This window comes from Rhea pennata, chromosome 6 (assembly GCF_028389875.1).
Source record: "Rhea pennata isolate bPtePen1 chromosome 6, bPtePen1.pri, whole genome shotgun sequence".
Classification (NCBI taxonomy): Eukaryota; Metazoa; Chordata; class Aves; order Rheiformes; family Rheidae; genus Rhea; species Rhea pennata.
The window spans coordinates 29,842,728-29,870,194 of NC_084668.1; the positions used below are offsets into that span (position 1 = coordinate 29,842,728).

Consider the following 27,467-nt stretch of genomic DNA (forward strand, 5'->3'; position numbering starts at 1 on the left):
TGTAGAAAATGCAGTTACCTTGAACTTTTGGAAAACTTTTCATTTCATGGACTAGGTAGTTGGGACCTTTAATATGAACATCTTAAAACACTACTATGTATAAAAAGCTTTTTTATTCTTACTATACAGGCATTTCACTTGAAAGTTAAGGAACAGGGTGCAACAGCTTTGTGGGCATTGGCAGGAAAAAAACTGAAGCAGCAAAAGTTCATGGCAGAGCAGATTGGGTATAACTTAATTACTGATATGCTTTTGTCACCATCTGCTAAAATGCAGCATGTTGGTAAGCTACTTTTTTGTGCAAGGTTATAAAAATACTGGGCAGTTTATTAAAAAGGACTTTGATAAAATTTTCAAACTTTTTTGTTGGAAGGAGGAGAAGCAGTTGTTGCTCTTTGCGAAGAGAGCAGACATCATCAAAATCAAATATGTGAAGGAAGTGGAATCAGCCCTTTAGTCTGGCTGTTGAGAAATGCAAAAATAGCAGAGGGAACACTCCTGAATGTCATCAGAGCCCTGGGGACCATATGCGTTGGTTTGTAGAATCTGTTGAATTTGTTTGTTGAAGCAAAAGGTTCTGAATAGAAAAATGGACTAAAAAGCTGTATCAATTAACAGATTGTATTTTCTTTTGTACAGTATATAGCGGAACCATTGTGTGTGACTGAATATATGATGCCATAGATGACACTCTTACCCACTTATGATAAATTTGGAACCCATAGCATGTCCACAAAAAGTTGTCTGTACAATGTTATTGAGGTGTAAATGTGACTACCTTATCACACTTGGACAGACACCATATTTTTTTCTCAACAGTCTCTAATGCTGCTTCTTGTCTGCTGATATACAGCAGTAAATTGCCATGACTTCCTGATGTATTTGAAACCTCTTGCCTAGGTATTTAAAGGCATACCTTCATTAGTTACGCCTTTTAACAGTCTGAGCTTTAAAATTCTTCAGGCATAAAGAAGATGGTTCATGTATACTTAGATAGTTTGCTTCTAATATATATTGTATACATGTGTGTTTTACATATCGTTTGTCAATACGTATACACTAATGTATGCATACTAATATATACTGTAGTGTACATACACCCACGTATAAATTTGGCTATCCTTGTTTCTATTCTCTTCACCACATGCACAAATTCCTTATGTAAGAAATATTTTATGTGAACTCTTACAGGTGAGGCTCATACAAACAATCCTGTCAGCCAAAAAAGCATATTGGAGGAACAGGCCTTACCAATCCTAGTGCATATGCTAAAACATCACAGTTCACTTCAGATAAAGGTGTGGAGTAAGAAATTTCATGTGTATTTGTATGTTTGTGTTTGCGTCTTCCTTCTCTGGTAGAGCGTAAGTTTCTAAGAATACTTCTTTTCTGCAGTGTAGTCAGAAGTGGGACAGAAAGGAAAAATGTAAAACACCTTAAAAAATCAGCTACTGAAAAGTTATCTAAAAAGCCATTTTGTAGTCAATCTTGGTTTTACAAATAGTTGTTGTAAATAGTGGCTGGTTTTATTTTTAATTATATGGAGGACTGAATTTTAGGAGGAACTGAAGAATACATACATATGTATATATTTGTCTATAAACAGAAAATAACGTGAAACTTAAAGATACGGTGAGATGATTCTCTTACTTGTGTGTTTCTCCTGAGCATGGTAGGTACATGTTGGTTGTTGTTTTTCCCCGAAATAATTGCTCATGAATGTGATATTACTCTGTAGTAACTCATAATCTAGCTCTTTAAAGAATTGTGTATGGAATAATAGGTAACAGATGTGTTAAACACCTTTAACATATGTTAAGTAAATGGGACCAAATCTGTTTGCTAATGTGATCCTGTGAGATCACGTAATATTCTCCTTCTATTCCTTAATATTATCTAGTTTGGAATAATGTGAATTTTTAACATCGACAAAGCTCTGATAAGGAAAAGCTTTAGAACTTTTGAATCTGGTAATGTATAAAAGTGTAGTCTTGTGTCAGTGGGTCTGTTATCAATATCTTCAAGAGTTAAAAGAAAGTTTATTTTAATCCTAGTGCATAGATAAAATTTATTAAATCAGAAGATAAAATTTAGGCATCTCTACAGAGTAATGAGGGCAATATTACATTTATCTGTTCATATGTAGGTGTAAATAAAATTTTATACATCATATCTGTATTTTAAAATACATACATAAAAATATATATATTTTATATATATATATTTATATATATATATACACCCACACATACCTGATAATTCTTGTAGTGTATATGTATATACTACAAGGATTATCTGTTTTCGTATTACATGGAACAAAGATTGTGATTTGAGGTTAGGAACATAGCCATTAATTTATGGAATTGTAGCAGAAATATGTATTCTCTGACATACTAAAACAGTAAGTAGTCATGAATTCTTTGGAAGAAAATGCAGGAAGTCCATTAGTGGGCATTTAAGTAGTTATCTGACCATTGGGGGAATCCTTTTTCTGATTTCTCCAGTTCACAGAAATGAAGAGATTTTTAGTGTTTTCAAACATGTGTTTTATGAATCTTATGTTTTGTAACATAAGACTGTTACCTTTTCATTACCTGGATAAATAGCTAATACTTTAAAACTTGCTAAATCCTTAGCCTCTCTAGTATTGTACTGTGAATTATTGTAAGTTATGTAAATGTATTCTTTTATCTAACGTTGTTGCCTATTGCCTCTCGGTTACGTTAATTGTCCTTGTTACAAGGATAGATTGCTAGGCTTACCATTTTTCTATTTTCTATTATTTTCAATGTATCTATCATACTTTCCTCTTTAGCTTCACTTTCTCCTCCCAAAACACAGTTAAAATTTTGTGCAACAGAGTAAATAACAGCTTCATGTTTTTCATTTTCCATATTTTTCAAATAGTGAAGTCTTCTTCCTGTGCTAGAAGAACTAATGATTTGTTCCAATATGACAACTTCCGTGTTTGGATGCATACACACTGCAATAGAAAAGATAAATGATTATTTCCTGTAAAATGTCTTTATTTAGTTGTGCGGAGTAACTGCTTTTTTCATAATGTTTAGGCTGAAGTTGCATATTCCTTGGCTTGTATTGTTTTAAGAAACCGTAAGTTACAGGAGGTGTTACATGAGGAAGAGGGTTTTGTTTACTCTGATGTTCTTGAACTTCTTCACGTACAAAATAAGGTATGGTTTTTCTATAAAATAACTATCAATTTAAGAGCAAGAATATTCCTTTCATAATGCCACAGCAAGTTTAACATGCACGAAGTTTACTATACAATAGCTGCTTGTACTTTCTGTATGAAACTTTTTCATGTTAGCCATAATCAAAACTGTCTCATCTTTAACTGGACTATTACTTTTTGATAATGAAATTGTTCATTTAGATTTGGACTTTTTTTAGGTAAAAAATTTACACTAGTCTGATACATTTTCAGGAGATTTAAAGACATAAATGCTGTTACAGTCTAGGCACATACTGCAGTTATGGCAACAAAACCTTAAGTTCAGGCGGATAAAACCCCCATTTCTAGAATGAGTTTAAAGGAAATGCTTTTCTGTAAAAGATATTTCTGCTGCAAGATTCCTTATGAGCTGGCTGCCCTCACAGTCCCTTGAACCAGTCCACCTATACAGGAATTAAAGAAAACACTGGACATGATCACTGTACCTACTAATGGCATTGTCCAGTATTGGAGTATGCAGTGTCAGGAGCTGGGCAGGCACATGTCTGGTGTAATTTTAGCACAGAGGAAAAAGCAAACCAAGAGCTGTCATTCTCAAAACTTTCTGCTGCACAGCATCAGCTATTCTAGCTCTTTTTTTCCTTTTTTTTTAGTTTTTCCCTTGCCCCCCATCCTTGTCACAACAAAAGTTGTAGTGGGTATTAGCAAAACGTTCAGTGGAGACAAAAGTAAAATACCCTTTGGTAGGATTATTTGTTTTTCTTATAAACTTTTTAGATTTTAGTTCTAGGTTTACTTGTTTTACTACTTAGTTTTGCTGTATTTCAAAGGAAGGTTTTTTACTCTAAGTAATAAATGTTCCTTGATGTTAAGTGTTCGTGCTTTATTGTTCTTCAATCTCTGAAGGCTTTTGTCTGGAATACATTTCTATAAATACTTAAAAATAACGTAAGTGGAGTAGTAAGAAGAGATGTGTGTTTGATAGGCTAGAATGCAGGGGTAGTAACTATTCTAGCATACCTAACAAGCCACAGATAGTGCAGGGAGGAGTAGGGGTTGATAGTGTGAAACACAAATTTATATGATTTTCTGACTTTTTACTTTAAGGATATTTGTTTACGAGCAGCATATGCCTTAGCCCTTTTTGCATACAATAACTGTGTCCAACAACTCCGGATCCTGGAGAGTGGAGCAATTACAATATCTGTATTTGAACCTTTCCTGCAGTCAGAAATTGAGACAGATAAAGCATTGGCAGCATTTCAGGTATGAGATTAGGGACTATTCTCAAAGCACAGGCTTTAGATATTTGAAACCTGAAAAAGATTTCTGGGTAATGTTATGTTCATGTATATGGTTTATAGAAGCCTAGGTGCCTTTGTGTAATCATATATGATCATATAGTAATATTTATAAGTTTTTGAGTATCTGCAATGAACTATTTAAAGAACATTTCATACAGTACTTTTTTCAAGCTTATTACACCATGTTGACTTATTTTGTACCCTTCACTCATCTAGAAAATAAGATTTTTGCCTTAAAGCATGCAGCATTCTTTTTGTGTTTTAATTTAGTATTACATAATATTTTAATTCTTCTAATAAAGTAGTATGACGTGAAGTAAGCAAAAAACAGTATTACTTGAGGGCATTATATATTAGCTAGCTAAAACTTAAAGTACTGTATTGTTTGTTTTGCACTCTTGCATCTATAGTTAAACCAATTCTTTCTCACAGTTGGTTTTGGTTATGAATGTATCACATTGCCTGTGATTAAATTTAGAGCAGCATTTATAATTGTTTTTCAAATAATAAAAAGAAGGATAAGGAAGTATGAGGCTTATCTACATAAAGATGTCTTTTGATTTCAGATTGTTGTATTAGCCAGAGTCATAGTGGATGTTGATCAGGTTACTTTGTCTGCTAGAGGTGTTACTACGTTAGTTGAACTGCTAAGTTCTGAGAACACAGCTACTCTTATTCTTACAGGTAGGAAATAGAGAAAATGAACAGCTTATTTTTATAGCATCAAAAATTAAGCATGCATTTTCCAAGAAGGACTATTTTTTCCTCTAACATAATGTAGTAAAAAATATGATAATTAAACATGTGCAATGTTAGACGCAAAATCAAATTACAGCGTGCCCAGATTACTTGTTTGAAGCTTTTTTTTAAAAAAAAAAAAAAAAAAATGTTACCACTTCTGATGCAAACAACCATTAACATTTTATACTGTAATATAAAGTGGAAACAGCCTCTGTATAGCTGCTACTCCATCTCCTGGGGAAATGTGGAGAAATAAAGATCTAATTCATCTTAAAAAGAACTTTAATGGGGGGACGAGGGGAAGGTTTTATTTTAGTAATGAAAAATGAAAGTGAGTAAGGATTTCAACAGCTTGTTAAAAAAAATGGAGTTTTAAAGAATAAAAGTAGTATTGATAGCCATAGAATGTTTTTTCTTCTTCCTAAGGCAGATTTCTTAAAGAAATATAGTATTTTACATTTAAAAATTGCTGAGAGTTTGAGTAGAAATAATGGTGGCAAGTTTGTTGATATACAACCAATTAATAGTTTCTGAAGTTGTTTCAGAAAGAGTATTGATATATATCGTTAAGATTATGGAGGAGGTTTAATATGCTTACAGTTCATTTGTACGCTTCTCATGTCTCATTTCTAGGGAAGTTATTGGCCAGCTTGGCTCATACAAGGGCAGGAATTCCAGAAGCAATTACTACATTAGGAACTATCCAGCGTCTTTGTTATCATCTGTACTCAGATGACGAAGAGGTAAAATGCTAGAAAAGAAACATTTGTGTTGTTTCTGTTTTTGCTCTGTGTTAAATTTAACTTGCACAGCTGGCTTGACAGTACAGCTCAGGCTAACAGGAGTATTTTGGAAAAAAATCATGAAGTAGGGTAATTAAATAGCAATTGATGGTTTCTTATCTTTGTTGAAATTGGGAATTCAGAAGAGGCCAATTTTTCAACTAAATGTTTCAGTGCATGTCAGCTATCCATCAGATCCAGCCCATGAAGACTCCTGTTGACTTGAAAGCAGTGCTTCTGAATAACGGTGATACTGAATTACCAGATGTAGTAAAGATTTACCGTTTTGATTTTAGTTAGTATAGAGGGCATGTTTGTCTTGATTTTTGTAGGCTGCTGAACATGCTTCCCATATGTTCTATGGATTTTAAGTCCATCAGAGCTTTATCTGTGCATCTTTCCCTAAATTGTTGTCTAGTCTGTTGTTCAATAATCAAAAGTTAGTCTTATCTTTGTAAAACTTAAGCAGGTGTAGTCTACCTTATCATGTAAGTTTACAAATTCCATATGGAGGTAGGATTCAGTTTTTTTGTTTTCAATAAATGGGTCATGTATTGGGAGAAGAACCCAGCAAAAGACCATAGCATATTTACTACCATGATCAAAGCTTTACGTTTTGCTGTTCTATCAAAACAGCAGTGGTAATAGCAGATAATCTCCAGTGCTATGTGTCAAAATTCATTCAGTAAAGAATTGATTAATTACCAACAGTGCTTCTTACAGCACTTGTAGGTTGAATATGACTAGCCTGGGGTGTCTTAAACTAGCATATGGTGGTTTAGCTGACTGTCTTCTATTACATGTCTCTTTGGTAGTATATGTTATAAGTGGTATAGGGAGATAGTGAAGTAATAATGTTAACAATTGACTAAATAATGGCGTGAAAAAATCGGCTATTGAAGCTTCATTTTAATTTGTGTGACACGTGGTGACAAATCTTGTACTCTTTCCCATCTCTCTACAAATATTCATTGTTTTCAGCTACAGGTGGGTACAGGAGCTTCAGTCTTTCTTTTGGTGCAGTAAATTGCACCAAGTAATAGGAGGATCTGCAAAGTAGAGCAGCTTTTCAGTTGAAAATAGAACCAAATTTATGTTCATTCAACAGGAATGGTTTTTTACTTTTTCATTCATGCTATTGTCTTTTTAATCCATGTTTTGGAATTCTGTTGGGTGAGTGGAGATCTGCTGGTATGCACCTGCTTTGTTTTGATAAAATGGTCTCTTTGTTTACTGAGAAGAATATCGTGTAACCTAAGGATGAGAACAGTTTTTCTTCTAGGTTTGCATGGCCTCTGCCACTGCACTGGGATACTTAACATTTAACCAGACTGCGTACCGCCATCTCTTGGTAGAGTGCAGGAACAAACCAAAGCAGTTTAGCCGCCTAATGAACAACCTCAGCAGAGATGCACGAATAAACCAGGATTTTGTAAATGAGTTCCAACGAGAAAGACGAGCGGGACTGCCTTCTCTAAGGTACTGTCTCCTGTACTTTTACTGGTGTTTTACTAAAGTTAAATAATGAATTATAAACATCCTAAAACTATATTTTTACATTATTTTAAGGGCATATTAAGGAGATTGTTGTGGAAAAACGTGTTTTCATGCATGATCACAAAGTAGTGATTCATGCAATATGATCTTTGTAAATGCAAGTTTTTGATATAGCCAACTTGTATTTGTAAATACACAGATGTATCTGTAGGCATATATAAAACCAATTTTATGAACATGTTCCTTAAATACCAAATACTACTTTTATGCTCTGCATCCCATCTTAAAGGGGTGATATATGTTATTGTAACTAATCATATGAGGTCGTCTGGATTTTTCCTAATCTTAAAATATTAGCATACTATTTTCATTTTGAATTTTCTGGAAAATTTGGTCAATGGGACATAGTTTTAAGTAATAATCTAATTCTGGTGGGATTCTTGCTGTTAGCCAAACAGAGGTTACATATTTTGGGAATTGTACATAATTGAATTTCTGTATTACTAATATGATTTCTTTAATCTTATAGTTCTTTGGGGACTCACAGCTAGGGAATATGCTCTGAATTTTTTAAATAAATACCTGGTTCAGCATAAGCCATGTATTTTGCATGAACTGAGAAGAAGGAATCATTCTGCATGGGTAGTATCTGTATTTTACCATGCTAGTCAAAACATGTTAATGTTTCTTTTTACTGTATTTATTGGTAAAATTTTAGGCCATTGCTCCATGGAAGTTGGAGGTAACTGCTTTTTAAAGAAAAACCCTACTCTTATTCATTATGCTCCATTTTTCTGTAACATTTAAAAATACATTCATTCACTACTCAGAATTACTGAGGAAAATGTAAGATGAAAAGATTGTAGTAGTCCATGGATGTGCAAAACAGTGTTAAAAAAAAAGCATGTAAAAATAAGATTAGTGTCATAGTGAAGGAAAATGTTAAGAATATAATTTTTAAACAGTGAATTTTATTGTGACTTTTCCTTAGGGTATACAGAGATTCCTTTTCTTCTTTTTAATAAAACCTTAAGATTTTAAAGATGTGTGCAAGTGTATGGGTGAATGGCTTAAAAAAGCTGGATTTCTCAGAAGTGCTATGCCCTCCTTAACAGAAGTTGTTTTTCATCAACTGTTGCTGTGCTCACAGGAGTGTAATATATAATATGTAACTGCAAATTCTGAACAGTCTTATTAGTCATAAATGATAAAACATTGGCTGTAATTTCAAATTTTGAAAAAAGATTTTAAAACTTGAAAACAAAAAGGTATAGTGCCAGCATTTGGTTTTGTGCATTTAAGTCCAATCACACATTTATCATATCACAGTTATTTATCAAAAATTCTTCTTATTTTTGCCAACTAATTATTGAATGCATGGTTTAGACACAAACATCTGAGAGAAATGCTTTCCTATTGCATTACTTCCCCTTTACCTTCTACATTGCATATAGACCCAGTGAAGTCAATGATATTTGCCACTTCAGTAGTTCAGACAAGATTTTATTATCTTGCAATACCAGAAACGCTCCTGGAATAAGGTCCTGCTTAATATCAGTAAATATGTAGGAACGAGTTCCTCTTGGAAGTAATGGTCGGGGGCTGTGGTCAATGGTCAAGCAAGCAAGTGCTGCACTGAGTAACCTTCATCTACCTAGAACCTTGCCCCCAAATGCCAACTATTCTTAGTAGTTATATAGATAGTAACAAAACAGGCTTGTTTTGTTTTAATATAAAGCAAGTTTACATTTTTAAACTATGAAAAATCTGAACAAGTTTCCTAATAAAAGTGTATAAGGAAAGCTGAAATAAAGGCTGAAAGACTCCATTTCACTAGTACAAGAATGTGTTGAGTACTTTTAAAATACTCATTCTGAAGATGTCATTCTTCTACTTGCAGTTTGATGATAAATGGAGGACCACCTGCAGTTCCAGCTTACTCTAGAGGTATGTTATTTCTCAACTCACTTTCAGTAGCAGTCAGGTAAGAGTTTACTGGTGCATCTGCAAAGTAAGGCTGTGAAAAGCAACTCCAGAATCAGTTTGTATTTTCTATAGCCACGAGATGTATGTTGGTCATAAACTTAAAACTTTTATTTGTCCCTACACAGCAAACGAGTACCAGTTTGTACTAAATACAGTTTTCTACTCAAGAAACTGCAAGTGGCAAAATTTAACTACTGTATTAAAGAAAGCCATTTTCCTAATTTTGCTAAACAATGAAGATGATGGGTACATTCAAAAAGGTCAAAAGTCATGACTGCAGATGTAAAATACTTTATTTAGGTCATACACAACTTTAGTTTGAAGTCGTTTGTGGGGGTTTTTTTCCAAGAAGTCTCAAACTTGTAGCTTTTGCTGTTCAGAACACAGTTGCGATCTATTACATATGACACAAATTCTAACAAAATAATTTACTATATTTTTCAGAGAGGCTGTGGAGTTGTACAGGAAGACATCCCTGGGCTAAGTGTCAACCTAAGGATTCACTGCTTTTGATATCTACCCCTGTTCACCTAAGGGGAAAACTCAGAAGAGCAAATATGTTCCGTAGACAAACTTCTAGAATATATTCATTTACATATGCAGTTTCTTCAGACATCACAAAAGTTTCAAGACCAAGAATTGTTAACCTTAGTAAGATTTCAGCCACTGTACCAGGAGAAAAGTTTAAGTCCTGTGTCAATGATGGAGTTGAAAAGCTCTTAATATAATTATGCAATGTTCTGTTACTTGTATTTACAAAGCTTCTTGTATCAGTTATTTCACAAAACGTGTTTTGTGAAATCTCAGTTCTTGAGACTGTATTAGATCGAGGAAGACTCTCTGTGAATACATTAAAAAGAGCTACAGTGCTAAAGAATAAATGCATTAAAATCTACAACTGTGAAGTAGTCAAAGAGGACTTAACAGGTTTAGAGAGTTTAAGTAGAAGCTTAAATCAAGCAGTGCACTCTATCCCTCTAAAAGAGGTCTCTGAACATTTCATATGGAGAAATTAGGGAAATAACCTAGGAGAGTGTCTGAACCTATTTTATGGCAAATATGTAAACGTTTACAGACACCTTAGATCACAGCAGCTATTATAGTTAAAATCCCATAAAACTATACAAAAATATGCCTCCTAGAACACTGCTACAAACTGTGAAAACTGAGTAAGTATTCTTCAAATACCACCTTCTGTTTAATGAGGGATCTTACCTTCTTCAAAAAAATACTGGTAAAATTAATGCATGTAACTTGTTAATTTGTGTTAAATCTTGCACTGAAGCTCAAAAAAAGAAAAGAAAAAAACAATCTGGTCCAAACATTGCCACCTTTACCACAGAAAAACTTCATCTTCTGTCTGTCTCAGATATCCCAATTATTTTTGTTATATTTAAATAGAGGTAACTTTAAAAATGTGTTAAATATTAAAACATTTTGTTAATTGTCATCTAGAACTAAGAGGTGCTTAATACATGTTCCAGTAATCACCAGTGCAATGAATAATGTATCTACTAGTGATTGTCAAAAGGCACGATAACAGTAACCCATTATTCACATCAAAACACAAAACTTGCACCCTGATATCCCCATTTACAGTGTTAATAGTTAGCTGCTTTAGAAAAGGAGGAAATTAAACAGCATTAGTAGCCATGTACTCCAAAATTCTAAGGCTGTGTTTAACTAGAAAGGCCTTCTTAAATGAGAAGAAAAGTAGGTACTGTTGGAATTCAACTGTATTTGCAAAGCCAAAACATTGGGACCTTTATGAAAATCTATCCTTGCTCTTATTTACTTTCTCTAGCTTTTTAATCACAGAAGGTATGATTTTTTTTATGTATAATGTGAATGATAAATGTACAAGTAAGTATAAACCACTAAGACATTTTGATTAGTGTAAATTTATATTAATTAGAAAATGCTTTTTTAATTTCATGTTTTGATACCTAGAACCTATGCATTTGTGGAACTGCACCTTGAAACATTTTGGTGATATTATATAGCATTTATTTCTATGACGTGATTTTAACAACTGTAAACCAAGTATTGATAGTAAATGTAACAGCAATCAAACAGTTCTTACTAAAGAATTTGTAATTAGATTTATTTAGTTACTACTAAACTTGATGCCAACCATCAAATCTTCATTTTTAGTCTTGGCACCTTGATGGAATCTTCTTCAACTCTTTTTGAGATATCAATGCCAAGGGCAGCGCTAGAAAACAGTAATACTTGTTATCTGTTTTTTTAAAAACGTAATTTTGCTGCAGTAGGAGGACAACTTAGGAAAAACAGCAGTGACTTCAACCTTGTCTTTTTGGAAATCATTTTATTTAGATTTCTGTATCAGTTGGTAATTTATCTTGCATCTCACTGATGAATGCAAGACACACTAGAAGTTCATAGTTACGTTTTTAGTGAGAATCCTAAAGGAGGCATAGCTTACAGCAAAAAATTCTTCATAAAGGTTTTATTCATAGACAAGACATATATAACAAGTTCCTTTTATCATTTTTTCATGTGAAAATGATAAACAAAATTCTTGTCCTGAGACATTCCAAGACTATCTTACTGGTCATATGCAATGCGAAGACATTCTACATCAGCTTGTGTTAGTCTTTTAGTCTACCTTGTCTTACATTTTTATTGACTACAGTGAAAAAGCAAAGAAAAGGTCTGTAAATGAATTTAGCCACTTACTTTGCTTCATAGCGGATGCCATCAGTACAGTGTAAAACACCAAGTCCTGCACGTAACCTTTCAATGCCATTCCTAAGCCAAAAAGCAATTACATGAAAATGCACACCATAACTTATCTGAACACAAACGTGGGCTCAGTTACAGCAAATTTTTCACTCTGATGTTAAGTTTTAAAGAATGCCATAGAAATACACGTTAAGAAAAACAGTCCTTACCATGCAATCATGACACCATTATCAGTGCAGAGTCTTGGAGGAGGACACAGAAAAGCAAAACCATTTGCATCCGCCAAAATCTGCAGACCTTTTCGGATATACTGATTACTTGCAACTCCTCCTGACACAACCTGACACCAATTTTAAAAACAAAAAGGCATAACTCAAAAGTAAAGAAGAAGGGCTTTTAGTAAAAAATTGTAAAACCTATAAATTCCTTATGCAATTGCTGTTAGAAACATTATTTTTTCTACTCTTGCCTTAGCTGCTTTAGTGCGCTGTGTTCACTGAAACAAGTAGTGCGTTTCATTCCAGAAGGAGCTGTACAGTGGTGGAAGGTGATGCTACTAGTCCTTCTCCTAATTTACAGAGCACATTAAATTTTATTTTAAAAGTGCTTTGAAGTCCTTGGGAGTAAAAAGTGTGTCCATAAGAATATGCCACATATCTAAATACAATCTACATAGTTGTAGGCTTTAAATAACGAAAAAGTCTTAAAAGTAATTTTAGTACTAATTTAACACCACAACATTAGTGTTTATGCACAATGTACACTTAACTCAGTAACTATACTTAAGATATAATTAAGTACAATTTTTTATTTTGAAATAGCTCTGTCGAGGGAGAAAGTACCAAAAGGCACCTGCACCTTCAAGTGGTATTATACAGCAAAATATAAAATTGAGAATTCCATTCACATAAACAAGAAGAAAATAATGTATACCCACCAAAGTTGCATTTTTTGGTGATAATATGCTATGTTTTATGCAGAACAGCATGGCTCGATACGTCCGCTTGATAATATGAACAGCCACTGCGTGCTGTGCAGCAGCAGCAATATCTTTAACACAAGACAGCAGCTCTCCTTCCTGAAGACCTGTAAAAAATGTATGTCTAATGGGTTTTTCTGTGTGTAGCTCATCAAGAGTACAGTTTATACCTGACTTTGTTTAAAAATACCTTCTTCTTTTTCTTTTTGTATAATTACTTTATTTACAAGATTCTGAAGTCCAGAGAAAGAAAAATCACAGTTACGGTGATGTTGCATGGGAACTCTGAATGCATAACGCTGCCGGTTTCCAGTCTGAGCCAAGTGCTCTATAGCCTTCCCCCCAGCCATGCTGTGGCACTCTGGGTGTTTGCTTAAGGAGAGCCTTCTTGCCACCTGCGGAGGAAATAATAACAGACTCAAAATGAAGAGCCTAACTAATTACTCCTGTGACTGCATCACTGTATTGAAGTTAGTGGAGTTAAAGTAGAGACACATCACAAAATCCAATGTTCCTACCATGAAAGTACAAATGGGGCACAATAAGGGCAAGGCTTGGTGGGATGGTAATGTAGTGGATTGTTTTGCTAGCGCAACTAGAAATGCAACTCTAGAACGACGTAGGCAAATGTGAGAGTCAGCAAATTTTGCAAAGAACAGTCTGCTCAGTGTTTCTGCTCTGGGAAACAGATGTGGGCAGCCATATTGTATTATCAGGTAAATAAAAACAAAGTTGATTTGATAACACTTCTCTTTTCCACTCCACCCTTTTCTTTAATATATGTTTAAAAACTCGGCTTGTGTTTGAAAATAATTGAAAGTGGCCAATTTTACAGACTGCACTCAGTGACTCAGAAAAGTTGGATTCTAAAGGCCAAACCAACCTTTTTAAACTGCACAATAAAACCAGTAACACAAGGATTTTAATATGTATTGTTTCAAATTAGACAGTATGTTTTAAATATTATTGATATTCTCATGATAGTACTACTCATTTGTACAATGAATACCTAATTCCAACATAACTTCGGTTGTCTAATTTATCTATTTGTTAAAATATAATTAATAGGTATAATTACTACTGATGCTCCAAAATGCATAGATTTTTAACAGCCTCTTGGCTCTTAAATCTATGCTGTTTCAATATATGCAAAAAGCATTAACTAAAGCTCATGTTGCTTTTTATTACTGTCTTCAGCCTGATGTCAATACTGCTACTCTGTAGTATAATTACAGTAACAAGTAGATTGATGTATGCATGGAAGTATTACCTTGTCCAACATGTCACCTGGTGCTATATCTATTGACTGTCCAAGCAGAAGGAAATCTGAAACTCCTTGTGCTACTGCCAAAATGCAGTGACCTCCAGACAGCAAAAGAACTAAGAAAGGAAATTCCACTTGATTTGTCAGTCTAATGGTAAGTGCGTGAGCCTCCATGTGATGAATGGGTATGAAAGGCTTCTTATACTCGTTCACCAATTTTAAGCTGTATTTCAGTCCCACTCCAAGACTTAACGCAAGTCCTGGTTTTACTGTAGTTGCAATAGCAGCAAGTTCATTTACAGAAACTCCGCTGATGCTAAGCGCTTCTTTTACTATTTGCTCAATGTTTTCTCTGTGAAGTTGCTGTGCCACCAGAGGAATTATCCCACCTGTTCTAGTTAAAAACAAAAAATTATAATACAATTTGTATTTCGTAACAGACAATCACAGAAAAAGCAAATTTACTTCTTGCGTCTTTCCCTAAAACATTCTCTGATGCTTTGTGTAAAGTAAAGGACACCTACGTACTGAAGAAATCATCATTTTCACTGGGAAGCCAGAAAAGCATTTTACTTGCTCAAGTTTGATATATTCCCCTTAAAGGCAACCAAAGACGGTGGGAAAACAATTTTGGTAACTGAACATTCAGAATCACTGACCCTTAACTGTTAGTTCAGGTATTTAGCCGCTAGTGCCTATTTTCATTAATTTTCTCATAACATTGGAGACATTTAGTCTATCTATCTAATCTGGGTTATAACTAATAATAATTTGATGTTTAATTAGGCTAAATAATCAAGTTAAATAATGTCTTTTGGGGGGAAAGAAAACACTAGAGGAAACTCTTTACCCTCACTCTTACTAGAATCATAAGAAAAATGTGCATTGGGCCAAAAGATAGTCCTTACACCCACACACTTCGTATCAAGCACTTTGGAGGAGAAGAGTTTTGTGTTAACAATGTTACAAGCAAGAACAAGAATAAAATCATCAGTAAGCATATGTAATTAGTTACATAATAAAACACTGAGAGCAGTATGTTCTTACTTCAAATGGACTTCCTTCTGACAGTGCAGTGCTTCTCCTAGAATATTGCCAGCATCATCCACCACAGCAGCACCAGTATCATCGCAGCTTGTTTCTATTCCCAGAACTAGTTTTGGAAGACACGGTTTTCCCAAGTGAGTAGAGTTGCTTCTTAGCCACGCAGCCTGGCCATGTTTAATTGATTTCAAAAGGCTTTTGGTGATGCTGTTCATTGTCAAAAATCTGTCTTGTAGTTACATCTAGAAAGGAACTGCACAGAGACCATCTCTTCAGAGTTCGTGTTTTACAAAGGTCTTTTGACCAAGGCCAGTAACCAGCGATCACTGAGATATGAGCAATATCCACCCAGACTGCAATTTACCGAGAATTCCTTTACTCCATTACTTTAAAGGTGGTTTACATACTATTCATTTGTTGCATCCAGCAGCACAGAGGTGATAAAAACCCCAGCTGCATTTTGCTGGCTGCTACCCTCTCCCATCTTCTCTCACCTCCTCCCAGCAGACCCCCGCGTACGGCGGTGTCTCGGTGACGGAGCCGGACACAGCTGGCGGTCCAGCGCCGCGAAGCGGGGGCCGCCCCAGTTTTCTCTGCCTACTCGCTTAACTATTACTGAGGGACTGTCAGGCACACTCTCTTTCAGATCTATGACAGGTAATGAATTTGCAATGTTTAGGTAAAATATGCCATACGCGTATTTAATTCTCTAGAAGTCTGGGTTTTTAAATGGACCGCAGCTTCCTCGCTCCCGCCCGCTGCCCCGCGCCCAGCGGAAGGGACACCCGCCGCACCGCCCGCCGCCCCCGCCGAGCGGCCCCGGCCGCGGCACGCGCAGCCCGCCGCCGCCCGAGTCAGCCTCCCCGCGCGCAACTCCCGCGCCGCACGCCTCCGTGCTGCCCCTTCCCCTCGGGCCGCCGCCGCCATGTCAGCGCACCCGCCGCGCCGCCCCCCCACCGCGCATGCGCCGCGCAGCCCGCGGCGGGGCCGCCCCGCCCCGCTTCCGGCCGCCCCGCCCCGCTTCCGGCCGCCCCGCCCCGCTTCCGGCCGCCCCGCCCCGCTTCCGGCCGCTGCCGCCGGGGCGCCTCAGGCGCAGCGCGGCGGCACCGCGACCCGGCGACGGACTTGATTTAAAAAGCAGCCCGCTGTCGCTTGGCGTACAAATAACTTCAAACTTTATTGACTTCTAAGTAAATCCGATTGCTAAAGAGTTTTTTGCAACAGCGTCTTTTTCAGACGAGTGATCTGAAGATTCTCTAACATCAAAAGAAATACACCACGGTGTTTGGGGGTTTTTGTGTTCTCTCTTCCTCACAGGCTGTCACTGCAACCGGAAACGTGTATCAGGGCCATGATACTGGAAACCAAAAAGTCACCTTTGAAGTCGTGAATGGAGGCTTCTATCCATCTAATCTGCTTTCAGTTGGCAGCTACTCGGTAGATTTAAAAAAATCACCTTTTTTCGGCAAGATACAGAAATAAGTGCTTGGTGCTCTAGATGTACCTACTTCGCTCTAGTTCCAGAGCCGATTATATACAAGATTACTCAGTACCACACTGTACCCTTAAAACGCTGCATTCCTGCACATTTCCAAGACACGCAAATTATTTGTATCTTTTTCTGCAGATGCATACAGCTAGGCCATACGATTTGTCTACTCACCTATTTCTAGTTGGACTTCTATCTAACTTATGACCTACACAGTTCCTCTTACATATTTTAACACTGTTATTCTCTAAGTGAGCTGCTTCTCCTACAACAGCAGCGACCATTCCCCCACTGAATTACAATCCGTGAGTACCAGAGAAAATAGTCAAATATCCACACCTTAAAAGAAATTTCCACTCATTTACACATAGAAAATCAATGACAATTTTTTTCTGGAAAGCAAAAATGAAACAAAAACAACATTGGCAATTTGTAGAAGCATAGGTAAGTTGAGCTGATCAGGTTGACGTAGAAATCCCCTGAGTTGACAGTTAAGGACTTTCTTCGTGACAAGGATCACAGGAGCAAATAAGGCATTGATTATACTGTCAGGTTATAGTAGCTGTCGCAGTATCTACCGAGAGAAACTCTTCCCATGCAACAACAAAACCAAACCATTTACAATCCAAAAAGCAGTAACTAGCTACTTCTACGTAATCCAAGAATGCAGCCTCGCCAGCCCTTTAAGTTAAGGATTCTGGATTTAAATATTAAGTTACCATTTGTACCACGGTTGATTGGGTGGCTGTGGAACACTGCTCTCCATTTCAACAGTTATTCATACCTCCTCTACCAGTCACTTGCATCAGCCAGACACCTGCACCGTCTTGGTGTTGGTTACGCTATAGAGCTGGCCTACCCAGTTCCTCATGGAAATCTTTCTTCCAGAGGTTTCCAATTCACATTTAAGTATTTGGAGGCATCTTTTTATAAATTCAGCTTTCATTCCAGGCAACGTTGCAAGTAGTAGTAATCGGACCTAGGAGGTAAAAGCATCTCTCACGCAGTATTACTAGGTAACGGGCACAGCAGCAGCCTACTCGTTTCCTTCCGCGGAGGAGAAGCAGCGGCGGTGCCGGGGCCGGTCGGCGTTGGACCTTCTGCTCAGTACTTGTTGATGCCAAAGATTCTGACACCGTGCAGCTGCGGCAGCTTGGGGATGAGCACCGTCAGGAGAGAGGCCGTGTTGAGGATAAAGTGCGTTGGATCATACTTCGTGTAGAAACTTGCCAGGAAGTACCTGCAAGAAAAAGGAGGAAGCAAGCTTAGCTGGTAACAACTCGTCTAAAACCAACCAACCAAACAGAGCATGGTTTAACAAGGGGCTTCGTTAATCACTAATAGTTTGCTCATGTATTCCTGTACTAGAAATCTCACTTCAGATTCTAGGTCTTACAGCAAAGCAATGGGCCAAGTATCTTCTTCCCATGCTTGTCACGGTGCTGAAAAGTACCTCTCAGCTGGTATTTTCCTCCAACATTTCTCCCCTCCAGCTTGGGAGGAGGGAGGTCTCTATATCTTAAGCTACAAACCTCATTTGTGTTACAGGTTTTAAATGGTGTAAGACCCATTAGTGACATACGTATCGCAGCCACCCCAACAAGCTCAGTGACAAAACATTCGGTATTTCTCAATGCAAAAGTCATTTCTGCTGAGCACATTTGTGATCAGCATTATCTTGAAATGCTTCCAATCTAGCACATATTTCCAGGACAAATTTCCTTTAAGCTAGTCCACAACCTGTTCAACTGGGAAAATAAGGGAACATGTCTCAAAATCCAGTTCACATCCAAATTTCTTATATTTTGAACCAATAACCCCATCTCATTCTTTGCAAAAACTAGTCACAGAAGTAAGATTGCTGTTTTTGCAGCAAAAGGAAAATGTTTGTTCAGCTTCTTGGGCATTACTGGTGCATGCAGAGAAAGGTGTACATGTGTTATGATTATAAAAGTCCCACTAAAAAGTGGGAAGCTACATCTAAAGAAAGATCTTTTTTGTAGCATTTTGCTTTGTTTCAGCTTCTATCCTTTGTGAGACAGCTTTCTAAACTTGATGCAGGACCTCACCTTTCTCCCCCTTCCCAGCCATGAAAACAGACAGCTTAAAAGAAAAACAGCACAGCTTTTTACAATGTCTATTAAATACTTATCTGATTCCCTGTAGTTACACAACCATACTTTTGTCAAGTGACATGAGGTGTATAATTTCTATCAGAGTTCTGTTTATGTAACTCATGTAAACAGAAGACAGTGTGTACAAAGCAAAACCAACAGGCAAGACCGCGGAGGATCCCATTCACCAAGCACTGCCACGTTCCTCGTGGCTCCCAAGCTGCAAAATGGTTAATAGGTGCCATAAAGTAATGTACGTGTAACTAAGGGTATTTAGATTAGCTTAGATTTTCAACTTTTTGGTCTCTTAAAAAACTCTAAGAGTTAATAGCAAATTTTCCTTCTAACCTTTCTGATATTTGATCCCATTAAAAAATGTTAACAAACTTTGAATTCAGTATTTGAACTAGCGTGTTGAAAGCTACATGAGAAAAGACTGTTGATTGTATGGCCTATAAATAAGTATTCCCTAAGCCTACAATGTAGAAACAAACAAAAAATCAACAGAGAAAAATCCTTTTAAAAAGTAAGTGCAAGTCATTTAATTTTGCAGCATCTGAAAGCATGGCTTTAGGATTCAATTCATGCATAATATAGTTTAGAACTCACAGTATTATAGGAGAGATTGTGAAGAATTTTCTTGAAGATGTAAATTGTACTCCATAATCCAGTTGCTCCCAGTGCGTTAGTAGCCTAGCTTTCCCCTGATCAGGTGTTTCAAAAGGAGTTCCCTTAACTGCATGCAAAAACACATACATTCCCTGGGGAAAATAACGAGCAAATATAATGACACTATTATTTATGTTTTATGTAATGGTTGCATTGTTCAAGGTATTGGGGGAAAAAAAAGTTACAGATTCAATGGCATAGCCAGAGTTAGAACCAAAGTCCACATCCAACCCAGTGCCTTGTCCTCTACATTAGAGGGCAAAGATTGAATGAACTCAACCAAATTTTAGTAAGTACTGTAACAATTCTAAGGCTGCCAGGTTAATGTTACTGCTTTTCTAACACTGGTAAATTGAGTGATAGAGTCTGTGCAAAGTAAGTATCTATATAGTATATACTATCTAAAATCTCTCTCTCCCCCCTCCCTCCCTCCCTAGGCAATATTATAAGGAGAAATTCTGAAAGCTCTCGCAACCTACCTTAGCTTCAAATGCTTAGAAGCTGCTATCTGATGAATACTGCCTATCTCTTTATCACACTGAACTGTTCTTTGTTTTTAATTGATGGACCCAAGCCATGTCTAATCTGCTCCAAAATACAAATTTGAGTCCACTGTTTTCAGATAGTGGGGTCTGTTCTTTTCCAGTTTTCATAAACATTTTTTTTCCTCTATCCATGAGATACACAAGAATCTCTATCAGCAAATGTCAAAGATTTCAGTTTCCTTTCTTTAAAGTGCATTTATTTCTTATGGCACATATGTAAATTGCCAGAGAACACTTTAAATAGAAAAAACAGTTTTTCACATTTCTTATACAGGAGACAAGGTTAAGCAAGTCACTTCAAGTGTCATTCTACTTTATTAGGAACAGCCTCCTTGACAGGTGGCATATGACCATGGATAAGAGAATTAATTTGTTTAACCAATTCTTTGATCCATGATGTTTGCTGTGTCTCAGTTTTACAACCCAATGAAAACAAATTTTATTTGTGTCACTTCTTGGCATGAAATCTAATTCTTACTACTTAGTTTATTTTGCACTAGTATTTGCAGTAAGGACAACCAAAAAAAAAAATAAAGTGCTTTCAAGGTCAGCTAAGAGTTTTCCAGTAGTGGAAATCCAAGGGTTTTTGTTTTGTTTTGTTTCTTGTCAAACCTTTCAAGGCTATGTTTCAAAATAAGTTCTGTTTAAATACTGACATATCCAAAGTATGGTTCATACCCATCTTTGATTGCTCCAATGCAAAACTACTTGCCAGTGCTTGTTCTCATCGCTGTGCTAACTATAGCTACTTGCAATGAATATAGCTACTTGCAATACTAAGTTTTGGGGAAATACTTAGTAATTCTCATGTCTGCCAATATCTTTCAAAGTCAGGCATGTCTGATGCTATCAAAAAGAATTTAAGAAATGCTATAGTAATACTTACAAGCTCACTACTAGTTTTAAACATAGCTAGAAAAATAAAGAGTCCTTGAGGAAAAAACTGAAGATTTACAAGCTTATAGAGGACATCATCTAACTTTTGTCTTCAACGTGACTATCACTTTCCTAAACGGGGAGGAAGCTACCTTTTCGTCAAGACTTCTTTGTTGTGAATCTTAGAAAGCTGAGCTAGCAAAGCTCAAGTATGATGTAAACTTCTGGATTACGGCCCTCTTTTCTTTGAGCTTGGCAGGACCAATATTCAGACTTGCATTGCTTTAAATGATCACAACAGAATTACAGCATCCTGGGGATGGGAAGGGGGAAAGACTTTCATGCTCTTCAGCTTCCAAATCACTTTGCATGCAAAGAACATCATGTGCATCTGAACTCACTGAGTAACAAATGGCTTCAGAGCTTGGGTCCATGTGGTCCAGTTTTTCCTCACTGCTTTCAAATCAGATTTGTATTACGTTATGTACAGTGATAGAGCTGTATGTTGAAGTAATTCTGAGCTAAAACTTACCTAGATTGACCAGAGATCAAAACAAGAAGAAAAAGAATACAAACATTTCCGTTCAAAGAACAGGTATCTAAAATTCTAAATTTAGCATTTTGGGGCTACTAACGGATTTATGCAGAAACATTAGTAGATAATATCCAAGAATTACAAATGCAGTAGCCCTCTATCCTGGGAGCGGTGTTTCTGCTCACCAACAGACCAAAGCACGGCAAGAGTCCGCCGGCTCGCCGATCTTTTCGTTTGTAAGAGTCTAGCATAACTAAACGCCTTTGAGGACACAGAATACGAAAGGAATCTTTCATGACTTTTGTGCTTAAGCCCAAAGTGATAATCAATCATTCCTCCTCTCAAAAACACCCAGCTTATTTAATAGTGGATAAGCCGTTTGGTGAGAGAAGGTGTTTTGGCTAGCTAGATTTCATTATCTATACAGCCTAGCTATTCTTCTTTTCTCTTACATGTAAAATTTTTTTCAAACAACAATTTTTTCAACAGCAGCTTTTCAAAATGCTGTTATAAGACCGGATACTCACCAAATTGTGAATCACATTTGTTAAAGTCCATGCAACAGGGACACTAAAGAAGGGAATGCTGAGCAAGACAATATGCAGCAAGCCGACTCCAAGCGTGTATGTCAGCCACATTCCTCGACTGTTCATCACCCGCGTGTTTGGATTTACCTCGCTGTGGGCAACTCCTACGTTCATTTTTGCCCTATAAAACAGAACTGCTTAGAGACTGAGACTGTTGTAATACACAGGTACTTAATAAAGCTTAGATTTAGGAAAAAGGCTGTAAGTTTGGAATGAACACTGTGCATAAGCTAAGATGCACTTCCAGATCTTCAAATGTTGTATGATTATTTATAAAGTTAGTGCCAAGGGGGCGTGAAGGATTATTTGTTAAAAGAACAGAAGAAGTCTGGCACATAAGCAACATTAAAATATATATATATATATCTACGATGTTTTGGGAGTGGCTGAAGTAACAAAGCTTTGTTTCCTACAGTTTGGCATCTTTTTCCCCCAGATTCCTTTATGCTTCCGCTACAATAGCCACAGTTCCTCCCCACTTCCCGTATCAGGCTATTTTTCCTCCTGTCCACTTACGTTATGGCTAATCTGTAATTCTTCATACAGCAATTACCCAGCTACCCACTGCTAGAAGGAACAAATAAGGACTAATTTCTGCCTGCTTTTCCTGCAGCAGGGTACAGATTTCAGATCTTCCACCTCTCCCCAGCTGTTTATTTTTTGCATGTTTTGGAACATTTAGCTTGGTCGTTTCTATCTTTCAAATCTGGCTAAAATCAGCCGTCGTGCCACTGGAACAGACGGTTTCAGTGACATACACACACAGACGCACGCAGCACAAATTCATAACCCCGCTTTCTTTGGGAGATTTACAGAGTTTACTGGAGGTGACTCTTTCCTATGGCCTGGAGTATTAAACTTCGTTATCCCTATTAAAAAGAATACTCACTGTGCAGTTCACGTTTGCATAACCTGTAGGACACTCACATTTGTTTATGGGACTAGGATGGAGAATTTTTAACTTCTTTCTAAAACAGTGCACAGAACTGGCAGGAACTGTTTGCGTTCTGATAAAGAGCTTGTTTCTTACACCGGCCTAGTGCTGTCAAGCACTGTAACACCGAAGCGTTTCACCGTACCAACGCGAGGAACAGCACCCGCTTCCAGAACAGACTCGGGTGGGACGAGCCTGGAAGCGAACCGGCGCAATGCCGGCTATAAGGCGCACCTGCGCCAGGCGCTCAGGGCGCGCACACGCCCGCGGCGCCTTACTGCCGGCTGGAAAAGGAGAGTTTTCCTCCGGCCCTGGGGGGAGCACAGCCGAACCCCGGCTAACGACACCGGAACGCCCTTCCCCGTGTCCTCCCGGCGTTATTCCCGCTCCCGCTCCCGCTCCCGCGGGCACGCACGTGGTGCCGGACGCAGCGAATGGCCCCGGCCTCGGGGCAAAGCCGGCGGCGCGCGGGGCGCGCGAGACCCGCCACGGCCCTTCCCGCCGCGCCGCGCCGCGCCGCGCCGCGCCGCCCCGCCACGGCCCGGCTCAGCCCCGCCGCCCCCCGCCGCCGCCGCCGCCGCCGCCACGGCCCGCCGCGGCCCCGCTCCGGCGCCTGGGCGCAGCGCAGCCGCCGGGCCCCGCTGGGCAGCCGCCGCGGCCCCCGCGCCCGCGCGCGACCCCACCTCCGCCGGGAGCCGCCGCCGCGGCCCCCGCGCCCGCGCGCGACCCCACCTCCGCCGGGAGCCGCCGCCGCCGCCGCCGCGCAGCTGGGGGCCGCCGGCCGCCCGCGCCCGGGGCGCGCGCCCGGGGGCGGGGCCGGGGGGCGGGGCGCGCGGACGGGGGCGGGGCCGGAGGGCGGGGGCGGGGCGCGCGCCCGGGGGCGGGGCCGGGGGCGGGGATGAGGGGCGGGGGCGGGGCGCGCGGCCGGGGGCGGGGCTGAGAGCCGGGGCGGGGATGAGGGGCGGGGGCGGAGCTCGCCGCAGGGGGCCGCCCGGGGTGCGTTGCCGGGGGCGGGGCTGAGGGGCGGGGGCGGGGCAAGGGGAGTGCGATGCCGCGAGGCGTGGCGCAGGTAGCGCGGACGGCGCAGGCGCGGGGCGCGCGGCGCGCGGGGAGCCGTTGGGCGGCGGCGGGAAGCGCGGCTGTGCCCGCTGTGCGGCCTGCGCCGCCGCGCGCACCGCCGGGCCGGGCCGGGCCGGGCTTGGCGGCGGCGGCGGCGGCCCCGGCTCGGGGAGGCCGCGGGGCCGGGGGGTGGGAGCGGCGCGGCGCGGCGCGGCGCGGCGCGGCGCGGCGCGGCGCTGGGAGCAGGCCGAGGCCGAGGCCGCGGCCCTCCCAGGTGCTTTCCTCAAGGATGGGCGGAGCAGGCAGTTAGGGACCGTGCGTGTGGTTATACGTGAACTCAGGGGCCGCGCTGGGAAGGTTTTGTTCACAGTTTTTCATCAGTGTTGTTCTTACACTAACGAAAAATTACCTGCATGAATGTGCCAGTGAACTCTTAAGAGCAGTGACTTTCAAAAGGGAGCTTGAGTGCTGCTCAGAAATCTGTGAGGCTGCGGCTGTAGCTATTAGGATTTAAAATACATAACTGTGAGGGTTTAAAAAAAATTTAAATCACAGTTTACCTAACAGTATGTAATGCTGCACCTCTTTAGACAGTGCCTGTTGCCAGAGTACCTATCTTCATCTGGAAGGGTGACAGGGATGCATAAGTGGCACTCCTAAAATACAGAAAATATTAAGGCCTGCTACTGATTACAGGCTATAATATAATCTAGGCAGTCAGCAAAGAATTGTGGTTGCTGTGTGGCTTAGGCTGAAAAGTGTCTCTTCTGGCTAAAAGTAGGCAGGGTTTGGGTGCACATCCACAGGTAGCAAGTCCCGCAGATACCTCCCTGCCTGAAACCCAGGAAACCTAAAAACCCATCATCCTGCTTAGTCTTCACTTCTGGCTCTGCATCCTCTAGATATTTTAAATTAATCTCTTTGTAAACACTTTCTATCACTTATTTTTTGTTTTAATTTTGACAGGTTGAGCCCCAGGAGCTTTATTAAGAGGATATATCAGTACTTTTGAGATTTGGACAAACACGCATGTATGACTATGCTTGTTTTTGCTCTTTGATCTGGTGAATAGTGGACAGCACAGGGTATGATGCTTTGAGTCCAGGGAGAAGGGAGGGATCACAGAGCTGTTTCCTCTATCCCAAAACGCTTGCATCAGTGACACCTCGTAGAGAAACTGGCTTAGTGATGTGCAGCTTTTCTTCTTTAGGATTCACCCCTTGCCTTAATCAGTGTTCTTTAATAACAATATCCAGCTCCAGTCTGGCATTTGTTATTAGTAGATCATAAAACACTTCACACAGGAGTCCTATATTGTTGAATGCATGAGGAAACTTGCTTTTCTGAAAATGATTAATACTGGTGTTTCCTCAACAACCACTTATCTTTTCGTGTTCCTTTTATGCTTGTTTGGTGAAAAAATACTCGCTCAGATCTTGTAACCACATCTGAAAGGCAAATTATTTTTGAAATGTAAGTAAGTATAAATCAATTTGTAGCTGCTCATAGAAAAGTTCTGATTCTGCTTCTTCTTCAAAATATTATGGCGAGGAGGGTTCCAAATAATTGTGGTGTTTGTTTTGCTCTCTATGTTTAAACAGTGGCACTCTTCAGAGAGATATCAATGTGGAAAAGTGTTCTGTAGTTGTAGTATCAGCTCCGCATACCCTGCAGAGCAGTTGTACTCCATGGTGTTGGCTGCCCCCCTTGCCACGCACACCGTGGCCGTGTGCTGACTGTGTCAGCAGGTAGATATCTGGGTTTGCTCTGTCCTTCACAAGTGCGCATGTGCTGTGGAAGGATGCTGAGAGTGTGGTCAGGGGCCAGGCGTAATACTCGCCAACAGATCGCTTGGACTGAACTGATCAGAAAACTAAGACTCAAGGGGTCATTGGCCTTTCAGTGGAAATGCAGCTCTTCTGCCTGTCACAGTAGAGAGTGTTACTGGGGGGAGAAGAAACCTTCCTCATGGGGCACAGAGGAACATCATGCTTGTGTCATTCCTGAGATGTAAAAAGAGATGTCTAGTAATGCTCTTTCTCCTTGCATCACCTGAAGCCACAGCCTGGAGCTTGCTGCCTGGCATGCTACCTTGCATTTTTTTTTCTTAGAAGTTTATTCTACTTAAAATAGTATTTTGTTGTCTAAAGTTGCATATACTGTTTGTTTCTTACACAAGTCAAACACGTATTAGGATCCAGCTTGCACTGAAGTCAGTGTTTATTGAAAAATGTACTCTGTAACTATAATGTATTTATGTAAGAGTCACTGAAAAACAGTTCTTTTAAAATGTGTTTTTTCTAATGCGCTTTTTACATACTTTTTCTGTTATCTTTCTATGCAGCTTCTCTTTTCCTGATTCCATGATGAAGCAGTTGTCAGCAGAAACTATTCGTCTCCTTTCAAGTTCTCAGGTGATTACATCAGTTGTCAGTGTAGTAAAGGAACTGATAGAAAATTCTTTGGATGCCAGTGCCACAAGTATTGATGTTAAACTGGTAAGTCCTCTCTCTTATGCATATTACAGAAATTGGATATCAAATAAGATGCAAGGAAAATTGTTCCACTGTCAGTGTATTTTTTTAGGGCATGGTGGTTTTGTGGAGGGATTTGATATCTTTTATAAATATGTATTTTAACCTCAAATAAAAATGATCTAGGATCAGTCCCCCTTAACATTTTTGAAGGCTCCACTGTAAGCCTTGGAACTCTAAGGCATATTTGTGCTGAATGCATCTTCAGAAAAAATGGTAACTTCTTTAATGCTTCTTCTCTTACTTAAAATTTACCTTTTCTGACTAACAGCTTGTTTTAAAAGATGTTGAACTTCTGTTTCACTGCTACACTAGTATGGCTGGTTCTCCCTATAAAATATTGTCAAGAAGATGAGAATGGAAACTGTGGAAAAAGTTTATGATATCCATACTGGACACTTCTGTAATACAAATCATCATTTGCTCCCTAATCAACATATGGTGCTCTGGCTACTATTAACATTTAATTTTATAAGATATTAAAAAAAAAAAAAAAAAAAAGTTGGCGTATCACTCCAGGATGCTTTCTGAAGCAGGAAAATACTGGTTATATTTGAAAAAAAATGTGCTTTTCCCCAAAATTTGGAAAATAACAAGCTAATCAGCTTCTCTTCCTTCCACTGTTATTT

The 27,467-nt window shown here is 39.1% G+C and overlaps 4 protein-coding genes across 10 annotated transcripts in view; 2 read left to right on the top strand and 2 right to left on the bottom strand.

Moving 5' to 3' along the window:
* ANKAR (ankyrin and armadillo repeat containing) overlaps nt 1-10,238 on the top strand; it is a 24,784-nt gene extending 14,546 nt beyond the window's left edge. The window contains exons 13-22 of the mRNA XM_062578935.1: nt 130-283; nt 374-535; nt 1,192-1,298; nt 3,069-3,191; nt 4,301-4,459; nt 5,064-5,181; nt 5,872-5,981; nt 7,303-7,499; nt 9,418-9,464; nt 9,948-10,238. Coding sequence (XP_062434919.1) covers nt 130-283; nt 374-535; nt 1,192-1,298; nt 3,069-3,191; nt 4,301-4,459; nt 5,064-5,181; nt 5,872-5,981; nt 7,303-7,499; nt 9,418-9,464; nt 9,948-10,231 — 1,461 coding nt within the window. The 3' untranslated portion in view covers nt 10,232-10,238. The remainder of the gene's footprint in view (nt 1-129; nt 284-373; nt 536-1,191; nt 1,299-3,068; nt 3,192-4,300; nt 4,460-5,063; nt 5,182-5,871; nt 5,982-7,302; nt 7,500-9,417; nt 9,465-9,947) is intronic.
* Nucleotides 9,779-16,274, bottom strand: OSGEPL1 (O-sialoglycoprotein endopeptidase like 1). Its single transcript, XM_062579374.1, has 7 exons — nt 15,500-16,274; nt 14,459-14,846; nt 13,379-13,583; nt 13,147-13,295; nt 12,419-12,549; nt 12,204-12,275; nt 9,779-11,718 (listed from the first exon to the last, which is right to left on the bottom strand). The coding sequence occupies exons 1-7, from the start codon at nt 15,709-15,711 to the stop codon at nt 11,640-11,642; spliced, it is 1,236 nt and encodes a 411-aa protein (XP_062435358.1). The 5' UTR covers nt 15,712-16,274; the 3' UTR covers nt 9,779-11,639.
* Nucleotides 16,275-16,648: 374 nt separating this feature from the next.
* On the bottom strand, nt 16,649-24,034 carry ORMDL1 (ORMDL sphingolipid biosynthesis regulator 1). Of its 3 annotated transcripts, none has more exons than XM_062579376.1 (4): nt 23,978-24,034; nt 22,252-22,432; nt 19,709-19,860; nt 16,649-18,225 (listed from the first exon to the last, which is right to left on the bottom strand). In XM_062579376.1, exons 2-4 carry the CDS (start codon nt 22,423-22,425, stop codon nt 18,090-18,092), a joined length of 462 nt encoding a protein of 153 aa, XP_062435360.1. In that variant the 5' UTR covers nt 22,426-22,432; nt 23,978-24,034; the 3' UTR covers nt 16,649-18,089. The 3 variants fall into 3 exon arrangements, with proteins under 3 accessions (XP_062435360.1, XP_062435361.1, XP_062435359.1); XM_062579377.1 differs by lacking the exon at nt 23,978-24,034 and adding an exon at nt 23,929-23,944; XM_062579375.1 differs by lacking the exon at nt 23,978-24,034 and adding an exon at nt 22,828-23,627.
* A 256-nt stretch (nt 24,035-24,290) lies between these two features.
* Nucleotides 24,291-27,467, top strand: part of PMS1 (PMS1 homolog 1, mismatch repair system component) — a 46,897-nt gene continuing 43,720 nt past the window's right edge. The window contains exons 1-3 of one of the 5 annotated variants that reach the window (XM_062579152.1): nt 24,511-24,578; nt 25,271-25,335; nt 26,649-26,802. In XM_062579152.1, coding sequence (XP_062435136.1) covers nt 26,668-26,802 — 135 coding nt within the window. In that variant the 5' untranslated portion in view covers nt 24,511-24,578; nt 25,271-25,335; nt 26,649-26,667. Of the gene's footprint in view, nt 24,315-24,510; nt 24,579-24,609; nt 25,336-25,737; nt 25,778-25,908; nt 26,053-26,648; nt 26,803-27,467 lie in introns of those variants that run through there. The other 4 variants (XM_062579151.1, XM_062579154.1, XM_062579150.1 and 1 more) reach the window with 4 other exon arrangements.

What these genes read in the sequence shown, in the direction of transcription:
- ORMDL1 (XM_062579375.1), bottom strand. Translation starts at nt 22,853, where the DNA reads ATGAAGAATTACAGATTAGCCATAAC. An exon ending in CAAATGTGATTCACAATTTG is followed by an intron (nt 19,861 to 22,251) that starts GTGAGTATCCGG and finishes TATTTTCCCCAG; the next exon opens with GGAATGTATGTGTTTTTGCA. An exon ending in ACAATCTCTCCTATAATACT is followed by an intron (nt 18,226 to 19,708) that starts GTGAGTTCTAAA and finishes TTTTTCTTGCAG; the next exon opens with GTACTTCCTGGCAAGTTTCT.
- OSGEPL1 (XM_062579374.1), bottom strand. Translation starts at nt 15,711, where the DNA reads ATGAACAGCATCACCAAAAGCCTTTTGAAATCAATTAAACATGGCCAG. An exon ending in CAGAAGGAAGTCCATTTGAA is followed by an intron (nt 14,847 to 15,499) that starts GTAAGAACATAC and finishes GTTTTTAACTAG; the next exon opens with AACAGGTGGGATAATTCCTC. An exon ending in CAGGTGACATGTTGGACAAG is followed by an intron (nt 13,584 to 14,458) that starts GTAATACTTCCA and finishes TTTCCTCCGCAG; the next exon opens with GTGGCAAGAAGGCTCTCCTT.